The sequence below is a fragment of the Marmota flaviventris genome, chromosome 3 (genome assembly GCF_047511675.1).
Source record: "Marmota flaviventris isolate mMarFla1 chromosome 3, mMarFla1.hap1, whole genome shotgun sequence".
Lineage (NCBI taxonomy): Eukaryota > Metazoa > Chordata > Mammalia > Rodentia > Sciuridae > Marmota > Marmota flaviventris.
Window position 1 is genome coordinate 51,682,143 of NC_092500.1, and position 14,583 is coordinate 51,696,725.

General features: G+C 38.1%; 1 protein-coding gene across 4 annotated transcripts in view; it reads right to left on the minus strand.

Annotated features, from left to right (window-relative positions):
• Nucleotides 1–10,746: 10,746 nt before the first annotated feature.
• Msrb3 (methionine sulfoxide reductase B3) overlaps nt 10,747–14,583 on the minus strand; it is a 163,987-nt gene continuing 160,150 nt past the window's right edge. For all 4 annotated transcript variants that reach the window (XM_027929618.2, XM_027929633.2, XM_071609699.1 and 1 more), the window contains one exon: nt 10,747–12,883. In XM_027929618.2, the coding sequence (XP_027785419.2) occupies nt 12,719–12,883 (165 nt within the window). In that variant the 3' untranslated portion in view covers nt 10,747–12,718. The remainder of the gene's footprint in view (nt 12,884–14,583) is intronic.

Here is a 14,583-nt window from a genome sequence, read left to right on the forward strand (position 1 = left end):
CCAAGAGGCTGCAAACTTCCCTCAAGCCCAGTCAGCAGTTCAATGTTTTATTCTTACTGGACTTGAACAGGTGAGGACCAGCAAAGCTTGAGGAAAACCCCCTCATAGGAAATAGGGCCAATACAAACAGAAAAAACGAACTCAAGGAACCACAGTACAGAGTGATGTCAGCAAGATGGCAGAATAAGAGTTCTCCAGGCTTCCTTAACTTTCACAGGAATTTCAACCAGCAACTATCCACACAGAAAAGAACACCTTGGTTAAAACCTCTAAAACTGGAAATAATTCTGAGTCAAAATGCATGGTCCATAGAGCAGAATAACAACCACATGGTAAGTGTAAGAGAAACAATTTCACTTTGACAATGTTGCCATTCCTTCTCTCCACAATCAGCACAGGTTAGACAGGCAGAACTCTATCTAGAGACTATGGTTTCTACAGAAGGAAAAGAATATTGGAAAAGAGGTGAGCATCCAGCTTCCACAGCATCCTCAGACTCTTCCCAGGAAGGTTATTTTCATCTTACCTTAAAGAGAACAAACACAAGGGTAAACAATGTGGCTAACCATCTGGGCTCAGGTAGAACAAAAGCATGTATCTTATATCAACACAACACATAGATCTTGTTTATAGCTCTTAGGTATGCAAATAGTGGTGCCCAATTGGAGGTACCAGGTAACAACATAGCCCAACTGCAAAGTCAAACTGATTCCTTCTAAAAGTAGAGGGAAGTTCTACATGGCTTGAATCCTAAATGGCTAGCTTCCAGGACCTCCCTTAACTGTTCGTTTCTAAGAATAGCAACTTATCCTATCAATCCAATCAGCGACTTTGACTAATTTTGAAGCCCTTACTGCAACTCTGTCCAACCAGTGAACTCACACAGTGGTACTGCTTGACCAGAAAATACACCCTGTGCCCTGCCTGATCAGATGAGGTTTCAGTACCCTTCTGGTAACTCAGCCTGATCGCAAAGCTCAGTCAGTGGTCTTGCCAGTTGACCCAACCAAATTTAAAGCATAAGCAGTAACCCATGTAGAGAACTGAAAAGCAAGTTTTGCCTGCTCAGGGTTGTTAAGAGCTGACTCACCCAGAAATCACAATCTAGACTAAATAGTGAAAATCTATCCCTTTCAAAGAAAAATAACTAGAAAAAGGTGGCTGTCTCCTTAAATGCACAGACACCAATGTAAGAACATAGGATTACAAAGACTTAGGAAACCATGACACCTCAAAAGAAACTAATGAAGTTCTAACAATAGACCCGTAAAGAGAGATCTATGAAATGACAAAGAATTCCAAGTTCTACAAAAAGGTTCAGAAAGCTACAAGCATATACAGATAAAAATTTAAATGAAATCTGGAAAACATTGTAGGAGCAAATTGAGAAAATTGACAAAGAAATAGAAACAAAAAATATGGATTCTAAATAAAAATGCAATGATTAAAATGAAAAATGCAATAGAAAGCTTCAATAGTCCACTTGATTGAGCTGAAGAAATAAGCAGTGAGCTCCAAAATAGAAGATTCAAAATTATCCAAAGAGAGAAGGGGAAAAAAAAAAGAATAAAGAAAGTCTATGGGAATTACAAGAAGGTATCAAGAGATCCAACTTTTAATAGGAATTCAAGAAATAAAAAAGATAAAGTGCCTGAAAGGGTATTTAAAGAATTACTGACTGAAAACATTCCTAATATGTGCCAGCATCTAGGTACAGGATGCACAGAGGTCTCTAATTAAATTCAATACAAAAAGGAGTTCAATAAGACAATAAACCATCGAAAACAAAAGATAAAAAAAAATCTAATAGCAGCAAGAGATAAGACACACATCACATACAAAGGTGTCTTGATATGACTATTGGTGATTTCTCAGCAGAAGCTCTGCATACCAGGAGGGAGTAAGATAGTATTTGCAGAGTGCTGAAGGATAAAAGAAAACAGACAATCAAGAATAATTTACCTAGAAAAACTGTCTTTCTGAAATGTAGGAAAAATAAAAATTTTCCCAGACCAAAAAAACAACAACAACAACAAAAAAATGCTAAGAGAACTCATACCACTAGACTTGCCTTACAGAAATTGCTAAAGGGACACATTTAAGCTGAAACAAAAGTCCACTGGTTAATAACATAAAAATAACAATAGCATGAAACTCAATGATATAAGTAATACAGAGCCATATTCAGAATACTTTAGGGCTTTAATAGTAGCATATAAAACAATTTTATCCCTAGAACAGAATTAAAAGAATGATTAATAACGACTATAACTAAAATAAACTGTTAAGAAATACATGCTACAAAACGATGTAAATTCTGGTATCAAAAACATCAAATGATGTGTGAGGAAACAAAGTGTGGAATTGTTGTATTCAAAGTGAAGCTGTTATCAGCTTGAAACAGACTATTAGAAGGTGTTCTGTATAAGCCTTGTGATAAGCAAAAAGTAAAAGTCCACAGTAGACCAAATAAACAAATCCAGAAAGAATCCAAAGCCTACCACTCCAGGAAACAAACTACAAAAGGCAACAGCAAAAAAGAGAAGGAAAAAACAAACAAAAATTGGCAAAACAACCAGAAAACAATTAACAAAATGGTAGCAGTAAGTCCCTACCTATCAACAATTACCTTGAATTTAAATGGATTAAATTCTCCAGTCAAAAGACATATAGAGTGACTAAATAGATTTAAAAAAAAAAAAAAAGACCCCTTCTGTCTCTAAGAAACTCTCTTCCCTTTTAAGGACATACGTAGACTAAAGGTTAAGGGGTATGAAAGAAGAAAAACAATGCTCCAAACAAATGGAAATCAAAAGAGAGCTGAAGTACTTATACTTATTTCAAACAAAATAAACTTTAAGCCAAATACTGTAATAAAAGACATATAGGACATTATACAATGCTAAAGGTCAATGCATCAAGAGCATATAACTGTTCTTTAAAAAATTTTATACACACACACACATGCTTAGGTGTTCTTATGTATCTCCAATATCAGAACACCTAAATATGTAAAACAAATATTAAAGGATCTAAAGGGAGAAATTGCAATTTCATAATAGTAAGGGGCTTCTTTATCTCAGTTTCAAATAATGGACAGATCATCTTGACAGAAAATTCATGAGGAAACACTGGAAATGAGCAATACTTTAGACTGAATGGGCCTAACATACATATACAGAACATTCCATCTAACAGCAACAGAATAGGCATTTTTCTCAAGTGCACATGGAAATTCTTCAGGATAGAAGGTATGGGAAGCTAAAAGACAATCGTAGCAAACATAAGAAAACTGAAATCATATCAAGTATTATTTCTAACCACAATGGTCATGAAACTAGAAATCAATGACAGGAGAAATTTTGAGAATTTGTGAATGCATGGGAATTAAACAACATGCTCCTGAGCAGCCAATATGCGGAGAATGAAAGAGAATTTTTTAAACATCTGAAACAAACAAAAACACATCAAAACTTATGCAGTGTGGCTAAAGCAGTCCTAAGTGGAAAGTTCATAGCAATAAACAGCAAAAAAAGGAAGAGATAGCTCAAATAAACAAATTAACATCACAGCTCAATTAAATAGAAAGAGAAACAAACTAGGTCCCGTGTTGGCAGAAGCAAACAAATAATCAAGGTCAGAGCAGAAATAAATAGAAACAAACAAAAGTATAAAAGATCAATACAATTGAGTTGGTTTTTTGAAAATACAGATAAAACTTTATCTAGATTAAACAAGAAAAAAGAAAGATTCAATTAAAATCAGAAATGGAAGAGGAGATGTTGCAGCTGATATAAATGAAGTACAAAGTATAAGAGATAATTACATGCCCCAAACTTGGATAATCTAGGAAAAACTGAATAAATTCCTAGACATGTATGACCTACCAAGACTGAACCATGAAAGCAGAGAAAATCTAAGCAAATAACAAGTAAAAAGATTGAGTCAGTAATAAAATTTTCTCAAAGAAAAGGCTAGGACCTCATGAGTCTACTGCTGAATTCTACTGAACATTTAAAGAACAAATACCAAACAAATTCACAAACTCTTCCAAAAAGTCAAAGAGGAAGAGATACTGCCAAACTCTTACCCTGATACATCTATGAAAGTTGCAAAATATATATTAAATACTAAGGAATATATTCAGCCAAGAAGGTGAAAGACTTGCACATGAAAACCATAAAACATTAATGAAAGAAATCAAAGAACACAAATAAATGGAAAGATAAACCTGTGTTCATAGACTGCAAGAATTAATATTGCTAAAATGCCCAAACTACCCAAAGTTGTATACAGAGTCAATGCGATCCTTATCAACATTCCTGTCATTTTTCACAGACAAAGAAAAAACAATCCTAAAATTTCTATGGAACCAAATAGTCTGGCCAACCATAAGCCAAAAGACAAAGCTAGAAATATCATGATCTGATTTCAAACTATAGTACAAAGTGGTAGCAATTAAAACAGCTTGATATTGGCATATAAATAGACTTATGAATCAATGGAACCAAATTGAGAACTCAGAAATAAACCCAAGTATGTATGCTCAATTGATTTTCAACAAAGATGCCAAGTATGTATATGTATGTGTATATATATGCATATATATGTGTATATAAACATATATATACACATTAGGAAAAGTAAAGTCTCTTTGGTAAATGGTGCTGGGAAATCTGTATATCCATATGCAGAAGAATGAAATGGGACTCTTTATCTCACAAACTGTAAGACATTGGTTTAGGAAATGATTTTCTGGTTATGGCCCGAAATCATAGGCAACAAAAGAAAAAATAGATAAATGGGATTGCACCAATATATAAAAAAAAAGCTTCTGCATAAAAGGGAAATAACTTACCGAATAAAGAGACAGCCTACAGATTATGAGGGTTAATATCCCAAATATATAAGGAATTCAAACAACTCTATGCAAAGAAAACAATTCAAAACAGGCAAGGGATCTGAACAGACATATCTCAAAAGAAGACATACAAATGGCCAACAGATAGATATATGAAGAGAACTGCTCAACATCACTAATCATTAGGGAAATGCAAATTAAAACCACAGTGAACTATCACCTCACACCTGGCCAGAAGTGCTGAGAGATGAGACTGGAAAGGGCAGGTTGTAGCCAGATTGTGAAGGGCCTTTGTGGGCTCCCTACAGGTGTTCGCACCACCTCCCATAGTGCATGCAGCCAGATGACCAGATTCTTGCTTTCACAAGATCACTGGCTGCACTCTGAATCCGGAGGAAGAAAGAGCCTGGAGATGGGAAGCCAGGTTGGCAACTGTTGGAGTAGCCCCAATAAGCTCAGGATGGGCTGCCCTGGGGACACAGGAAGAGGGACTAAGGTGGGCACAGATATGAAAGATCCTGCAGAGGTTGCCCTCTCCTCAGATGTGCGGAACACAAAAAAGAAAGAAGTGACTGCCAAAGGCTCTCTCGAAGGTCCTCTTCTTCCTTTCTCTCCCCCCTTCTCTCCCTCTCAATTTATAAATTTAATAAATATATAGATAACAAAATATATAAATTATTTATATGTAAATCCTTATAACTTATTTATATGTTTAACTATTTTTATATATAAATATAAATTTTTACTAAGGATAGATGTAAAAAGGACAGGGGAGGCAATGAAAAAGTATCTTGTGATCTTGGAAAACTTAACCAAATAACTTTTTCACATAGTTACCAGTCCCTGTTTTCTTAAACCACCTTATTTTGCTCCTTTCTACATGAAAGGGAACATACTTTCCAAGATTCCTCTTCTGTTTTGTAAGTGAAGTCTTCTTTGCCACTCTCTCCATTTCGTAGGGGGATCATTCACTTTTCCCAACTGATTTCTCATTACGTTAATTGACACTGCTATTTAACCTGGTATAATGTGCCAGTATTTTGTGCACTTAGCCACATGCCTGTTTACCCGGACAACCACATGGATGAGTTTTACTCCGTGAGGCATCCTGTGCCTAGCACAGCACCTGGCACTCTAGTAAGTGCTCAAAAAATGTGTGCTGAGTACATAAACCTTGGACAGACAAATAAGCGGAAAACAATAAAGACAGCAGTTGGTTTTGTTTGCAAAATTTTGGGGTTTTGTTTTGATTTGTTTGGATGCACTTAGCCAGGTAAAGTCTGTGGAAATATCTAGTAGAGAAAACGCTCAGCATTTGTAAAATTTTGACACGTTCTCCAGTCCATATTAGAATTCTAGGACTTGGTATCCAGAGAAACACACTGGTGAAGATATGAAGCGGTCTTGGGAATTAGTTTGCTCTCTACAGTCTCCTTGCCTTTTCCTCAGGGCACAAATAGAAGCCGTGGGCAAGAGATGAGGAACCCCAGTGGCCATGTGTGAGGAAAAGGACCCGCCTACATAATTAGATGTAAAAAAGGAAAATCTTTTCGTCAGGCACAGGATTTTGGCTGAAGTTCAGCCACATACCTATTCTAAGCTGAATTTGGGCATAGCCCTAATAATTACAGTTACTCTTTAGAGAAAGAGCCCAAGAGGTTTACCTGGAGATTTTTTCCAGATGTAAGCAGGTATGTGAGAAGCACAGTAATGAAGATGTAAACCGGATGAGGCCATTTTGGGCCCTGTGGTCTTCTCTCCAATCGCTTGAATGCTAGGAGATGTTCCCCAGCAATCACAAGGATGATGCAACACAGCCATCTAACAAACACCAGATGCCTGACTGGCCCTACATGCCGTAGTGTTAAAGAGAAGGGGGGGCAAGACCCCAAGTTTGAATGCCTTTGCAGTTATCAATCTGTCATGAATTGTAATCAAACAGAAACAACCCTCTTTATTCCATCAGATCCTGGGATAGGCCCATCATATGCCCCACAGACATGCTCTGGGTGTGTTTAGAGCCCTCAGGGATCTGTCCCCCTCCTTCATTCTTGACTGACTTAGGGACATCTGTAAAGACACCTCGCTTCCACCCCACCACCTGGGCTCTGTAGTTTCCTAAATGAGGAAAGAGTCACTGGATCAGCTCTGCCCCAAACTGGATGTTTTGGTCAAATGCATCTTCAGTATCACCCTTATTTTTTCTTTTTCCCATCTAAGTCCAAAATATGTCTTATTTCCTCTCTTGTGGTACTTTTATGAGGACTATTAAAGCTAGCCCTTAGGGGAAAAATGAAACTCTTCATCATCAAAGTGTAAAAATACCAAGATGTACCTACATGCTTAATTAGCCCTCTCTGGGGAAAAAAAACCAACAAGTAACATTGCAGAATATATTTTAGAAGGAGAAATTCCAATTAACTTGAAATGAAATGATTTAGAAATTTCCCCCAGGTGAAAGCCCCCAATTAAAGCCCACAGACACTGAAAACTACAAAGAGCCAGGGACCTATGCTGGAGGCAGTTGAGTGTGGAATAGGAAGCACAGCCTTTGAGGTCTCCTGAACTTGGATTTCAATTTGAGCTCCACCATGTATTGCTAGTACTCTTAACTTGTCTTCACTGTTTTGAGCTTTAGTGCCACCATCTATAGACTGGTGATAAGACCACATACTTCACATTAATGGATCAAGTGCCTGATTTATAGAGATTATTTAATATACAATATCATTAAGGTGAAAAGAAATCCCGTGGTGATATAGAAGGCCTTGGGAATAAAATTTCAGGCAACTACATCTTAACTCTTACAACTTCTTCCTGGGCTAATATACATAACCTCTCTTACTTTGCTTTCAAATAGATTTCTACATCTTTGTCTTGTCATTTTAGTGCTGAACTAAATTAGTAATTTAGTAATAAGTAATTATTTACTAATTACTAAATGACTTGCCCTTCTGGTTATTTCTGAAAATTCCAGGTGCCTGCCCAACCTGACGATACTAAGGTTGCAGGACAGGGGTTGAACCCTTAAGATAAAAACAAGGCTTCCTGGCCTACAAAATCTGACAAGAGAGCAACATCTGTAATCACACTAAAAACTCATGTGGGCTGAGGATCTGGTTTGGCTCCAAATCTCAAATCACCATGGCCTTATCCCATGAGGGTTCCATAGTGCTCCTCACTCACAGCCTTTCAGGGTGGTGGGTAGAGCTGCTTGGTTTAACTATCTTTCAGCTAATACCTCTCAGGGTTGATATAGCCTCTGGGAGAAAGCAGATGGGATGAATTCCTGCCAGAATATTCTCCATGGCACAGAGCAACTTTGCAGGCCCCACATCAAAGTGGTGGAGTTTCCATCAGTTATGGAGCGCAATGAACACTTAGCTTGGAAGTTGGTATGGGGTGCTTGTGGGCCTGTTCCATGAACAGTTTTTTAATTCAAACATTTTGTATACTAGTATCTTCCAGAAGTCATTTCATTGTTAAGATATGGGTGATAATGGCAGTTTTCTGAGAAAAAAAAAAAAAACTGAAGTCAAGATTCTGGTATGTGGCACCTTGGCACCTTCATAGAAATCTCTTGAAGTGTTAAATAAAACCATGATGATGATGAAGATGATGAAAGTTACAGGTGCAAAGAAATAGAAGAGATGAAAAAGATCATTTACAAATCAACACACTGAGATTTGTTTCCTAATTCTTGGAATTACAGGAGGAAACCCTGTCATGGACATCCCATAGTTCTAGAAAGGCCCTGCTTAGCTCCACTGGGAAGATCAGGTTCCATTCAGATGAGGACAAACAGACCCCCAGAACAAGGTAAGTGGGCAGTGGAGGGTGAAAACAGCTGAAAGGAATCAAGCTTTGGGAAAAACCTAACCCAACAGAAGGATAACCAGGTAAGGACAAAACAGGCCCGTTTTTGAGAGTCATATTAAATGCTTTTAAAATAGATACTAATTGTTCTCACTCAAAATTTCAACACAGTGCTTCTCTGTCTTGAACAAGCATCACAATAACAGGGAGGACTTGCTAAACACATCTTGTTAACCCATAGTTTTAAAATGAAATCTGGGATGAGGTCTGAACATTTGTATTTCTAGAGTTCCCAGGTGGGGACCACATGATAGGAAGCATTTTGGTGGGGTACACTGCGTGAAATTGATGATGGCCTGCATTTTAGGATGCCAAGAATATGACTTACAATGTGGGTCTTCATCACCCGACTTCTCCTCTTCCAAACAAGTAAATCAACAAAACAAAAGATGAAGCATTTCAACAACAAATGTTATGATACCAAAATCCATCTGTAGAGATGACTTTTAAAGGTGAAAATTAATCTGTGAACAGTGGGCAACTCTGCACATATTTCCTTAGAGACCAACCTTTGAGAATTGTGTAAAAGTTTCCTGTCAAATTTTTTAAGACACATAGGCACCAGCATGATATAATTCCTGCATTTTCACCTATAGAGTTATCCTGATGGAACTCCCCAAAGTCTATATTTTAAGCACAAAAACATATACAACTGCTAAATATTTTACTGAGTAAGATGAAATCTGAGTAATTCTACAAACGTTTCCCTTTTCCCCAATCTTGCAGATTCTTGGAGGCCTTTCTCATGGCCTCGGATAAGGACAAGCAAACTTGACCCAATTGTCAGAGTCCCAGATTTCAAAATCTTCATCAGAGAAAAATCTCTCTCAATACAAATGACAAACCTGCCAATCTGGTAAGGAGGTAAACAGTCTACTGCATACCTCAGTGGACAATCCATGCATCTGTGCAGGAAATAAGCAGAATCTTTAGGAAACAGAGAAAAATATTTTTATAAAGAAATTTTATTACATAATTTCTGTATACAACAAACATAGGAAAAGGGTTTTTTAATGAAAGTTTCATCTCATTTTTTAAAAGTTTTGAATTGTCTAGAGGAAATTTATTACAAAGGTATTTAAGTCAATAATAATATTTGACCTCCAAAACCAATGATAATCCCTTTCATTTTTCATATTTAAAGCAAGACATGTTAAACACAATTAACATGGAGAGATTTTCAAATTGTTATGTCATTTTATTAAGAACATAAAATACATCTAAGAAGTGAAAACTTTTGCCACATAGAAATGTTTTCTACTACAATAGATACTGTTGTTTTCTTCAGATTTGTTCAGCATGGCTATATAGATGTATTTTCTGCACACGAACAAAACCCTTCATCTTCCAAAGGTGCAGCAAGAGCTGGAAGGCAGAGAGGGAAAGTCCCATGCACTTCCAATGCTAAATGGCATTCCTCCCACAGATCACATACACCTCACCATATTGACTCAGTTCATTGCACTCCATATCCTGCAAAAATAAATCTAGGGCTCGACAGCTGACATTATTGCTCACTGACATTTTGGTAATATATTTCCTTAACATAAGACAGAAATATACCGAAATTTGATACCACTTAAACCCAAAAAGCAATTTGGAATTAAACCACATGCATACACCCTGCTCCCCCATGCCCCCCTTTGATGGATGTTGCATTTTTCTTCAAAGTTAGTGTTGGAAAATAACTGGTTTTCCTTGGGGGGGTGGGGACTAAAGATTAGGAGAGACATATATTTTTATTTTTATATTTTTTTTAATTTTGTTTTTGAGGGAAATGCTATGCCCTACTATAAAAATGAAGAAACAATGACAATCAATTCTCTGGGGAGAGGGCAGTCCTCTCAAATTTCTTCCTCATCTAGGCCAAACTCTGTGGATCATATCCAGGCAACCCTGTGCGTAAGGCCACCACACACAACTAGAGTGGTTGAGAAGTTCTGTGTGCCTGTGAGAATGGATGGGAGGCCATGGGAAACCCATTTATTTCTTCAGCTACCCCTATATGGGATCCTTGTTGTTGAGAAATATTCAGCATCCCTCCATGAAGTTGCGAAAGATTCTAAGAAGGTCTGGATGCCAATGGCTGATCAGGTCTTAAATTTTACTCTTTGTTTCTAGAAGGGAGTGAAGCCTGTAAGTTCCAGCATGACCCCAGAGTATGAGGTGTAACATCTAAAGCTGAGGGAATAGCTGGAGAGTCAGACAACAATGGCCTCTTATCTGAGCATGTTAAGAGCATGACTCCTCTGGGATTGCATCCATGATGACACAGAGTCACCAGGATGACAGGGCCTTCCTCACATGCCTAAAGTCAGGCAGGTACACCAACATGATGATGCTCACATTTTGATTTGTCACAACTTTTCATTCTCATTTCTCACTGTATAATTGTCTAGTAACCCTCTTCTTCTTTTTCTCTTGATGCATGAAAGGAAGATGTCAGTCTTCATAAGCTATCAAATAGTTATAAAAATAATATTTTAAAAAACGACATTTCAGAATGAGCATCCAAAGTTATATACACAATATATATCAGTCAGTCACACATGATGCTTTCACACCTGGCTATGGCAACATCAGCTTGTACCTGTGAAAACCTTATTGTGCACAATGACACCAGATCACATGTTATAAAGCAGCTGAGCAAAGTTTCTCAAAGTAAAACCAGCCATACTGCTATAAAGAAAAATGTCTGGCTCTTGGCCCAACCATTTCCATACTAATCGGCTAAGTCAACCTCGGCTTCTTTCTATTTCAAATGCCTGGGCTTCAGTTTTTGAGGCAATTAGAACCAGATCAGTGTAACTTTATAATACTGATCTTAATTATATAGCAATATAGTAATTTTGCCCTGAGAGTGTCAATACATTTACAAATATTGTGAGTCCCAGTTTGTACATGAAGAAATAGGCACAGAAAGGCTAAATGGCTTGTCCCTTGTTGCACAGCAGGTTAGTTAGGTCAAGTGTGGAGCATGAGCCTGGTTCTTTCTACTTTAATGCCCAGCATCTTTCCAGGGGTAACCTAAAGCTGTGTACAAGGTTCCTGTTTGTTACTTGTAGTATCCTGCCAGCTTTTCTGCCAGTACTGATTTTTTTGAGGACTCAAGGCTTCATCCTTGGTCTTCTCTGGATCTCTCTCATTTTGCTGATCTGATGAAGTGTGTTGTCCCAGAATTTTGTTTTATGCAGGGGGATTAACCAAAATGCACTTCCAGCTGCAGTTGGTATTAAGTGTGGAGAAAAGTCTTATAAAAAGGCAATGGGCAGGTGTTCTTCTTTGTGAACTTTGGACAAAATGGGACTCAACATTTTACATTTTCTTGCATTCCAATGGTCTCAATGGAAAATAAAATAAAGGCCTAACCGCGAGGTAATGTTTACTTCTCTGCCACAACACTCAGAGTGCCCCCTCAGATCTGGCAACAATTTAACATAAGGAAAGACTTTAGACCTTCACACCCTTTTAGTGAGAAAAAAACGACCTTAGCTCAGACTTTCCACAAAGCTGGGAAGTCTCCTAGACATCCCTCATCCTTATCGTAGGTAGATCTGTAAAACGCCTTAAGACCATGTGTCTCAATGCCAGGCAATCCCAGCTCTGGTCCCTGCTCTGCTAGAACTTTGCTTTCACATCTGAAGACCAAAAACCTCTGCCTCTTAAGTCAAGAGTTAACAACAACAAAACTCAAAAGAAGTTAGGTACTCAAAGAAAAGAATGCCAAAGGCTACTTAAGTGACTTGTGAAGAAGTTTCACAAAGCTATCTCCATTTTCAAAAGCTATAAACAGTCCTGGATCTAGTCAATAGCAAAATACATGGATGGAAAGGGCCTCTGTTTAAGCAAAAGAAGAAAAATACCAATAGCACAAAACTGCCCTTAGAGTTTTTGAAAAAATATATCTATTAAGATAAACAATTTTGATTTTTTAATAAGCTGTGCATTAAGTACACTTTGTTTCCATCACTCTCCATTTCTCTACAGCTCCGCTTTGTCTGCCTGGGCTGAGCTGCTGACCTCGCTGCCTCCTTCCGCGCCACTGCTGTCCGCAGGTGTGAAAGACAAGGAAGCTGAATTTATGCAGTATCTTTTGCCGGTTGGACGAGGTCCATCATCAAAAATGTGCCCAAGATGAGCCCCACACTGAAAGAGAAGAACAACATGTAAGGGAGAGTACGCACAAAGCAGGCTTTCACAGCGAGCAGCTTAAATGGATGGCCAGCCCGTGCAGAGATGATGGAAAGCATCCTGGACGATTTCTAGTCTGCCTGTCAATCGCAAAAAAGATGGTTTCTGGCAGGCTTTGCCCCACATGCTGAGAATAAAAAACACTAGAATTGTGCATATCAGAAATCATTTAGGAGCCACTGTATTTTTTTGATCTGCTAAGTCTCTCAGCCAGCTGAAAAACGACTGCAGTAATTTTATGAATTGTATTGACCTTTGATCTCCTCTTTGTAAGAAACATGGCAGAATAAAATCTCTCCCCCCTGGCACTACTTTTTGCTTTGGGTGGGTGGTTTTAGATATGCAGAAGTCCACTGTAAAAGATACTGTTTAACTGACCATGACGGAGGTGATGTTTGCTTTCATGGGCAGTAAAACTTAACATCAGACAAGCATTGGATGTTCTTGGAACCCAGAGAAGCAATGGCAAGGCTCAACAGATTTATGTCACGGTCACCAGGGCTGCAAGTGTAGCAAATGGAAATGTCTTGAGCTCACGCAATTATTTTTTCCTGGCTCCCATTAGTGCAGCATCATGCTGGCTTCTTTACCTCCTGAACTACAGTGTGGAGTTTTTGCTAAAGGAAGATACTCTTTAGCTAAAATCAATACCACTTATTATTCAAAAAGTTGGGGAAGGAGAAAATGCCTGGAGTTCAGACAGACAGAAGGACGGATGGTTGCTTAGGATAGTGTTTAAAAGAAATCCAGCTCAGAAAGTTTTTCAAAAAAGGCTGGCTATCTGACTAAAGCCCAGCACTGACCGCCTCAACATTGAGGATGGCTCCAGGAGACAAGAGCATGCCACTTCTCCCACCCTTTCTCATCAGGGCCAGGAGAAGATGGAGATATTAGTGTACCACACTCAATGGGTCCCGAAAACACATCATCTGTCATGGAACAAAAACACCCAAGCTAGGGTAAATGACTTCCATTCCTTCATTTAACAGACATTATGTGGTGTCCACTACCTGCCAGGCTCTGTCCTAGATTCTGGAGGTGTGGGCAATAATCCCTGGCCTCAAGAGCTTACATTCCAGTGAGAAAGACAGATAATATTCAAGAAAATTATGAACTAAATGTGTAGTATGTAGAAATCAATGCTAAGGAGGGAAGGAAAATAAAAACAGACCGTGATATGAAGACGATGATGAAGCATCAAAGTCCAGAGCAGGTCTGCCTGGGAATAAGAACCTGAAAGTAGCAGATATTCTATGGGAGAGCACTTTGAGGAGAGGGTAGAGTCATGATTTAGATAAGAACATGACAGAAAAGGCCTATACATGATTTATTAATTCTTCTCACTGGGCTGATTCAATGTATAAAAATCTTATAAATTGCAAGGAAAGATATGAATTGACAAGGGACTGGGGCTGAGATACTAAATGGAGATGATGAGAGAGAAATGAGGCAGGATGCTCATTACATTGGAAAGAACTAGAACCTCAGTCTCCCTACTTAAAGAGCTAAACTCAATCTCAAGGGATCCTGAGTTATTAATAAATAGCACTAACAGTAACTTTGACTATATAGCATTTCCATGTTAAAAGTGCATTCTTATTTTTCTTCCAATATACTGTGTCAGCTTATTAAAGAACTAAAAATGAACCCTGAAC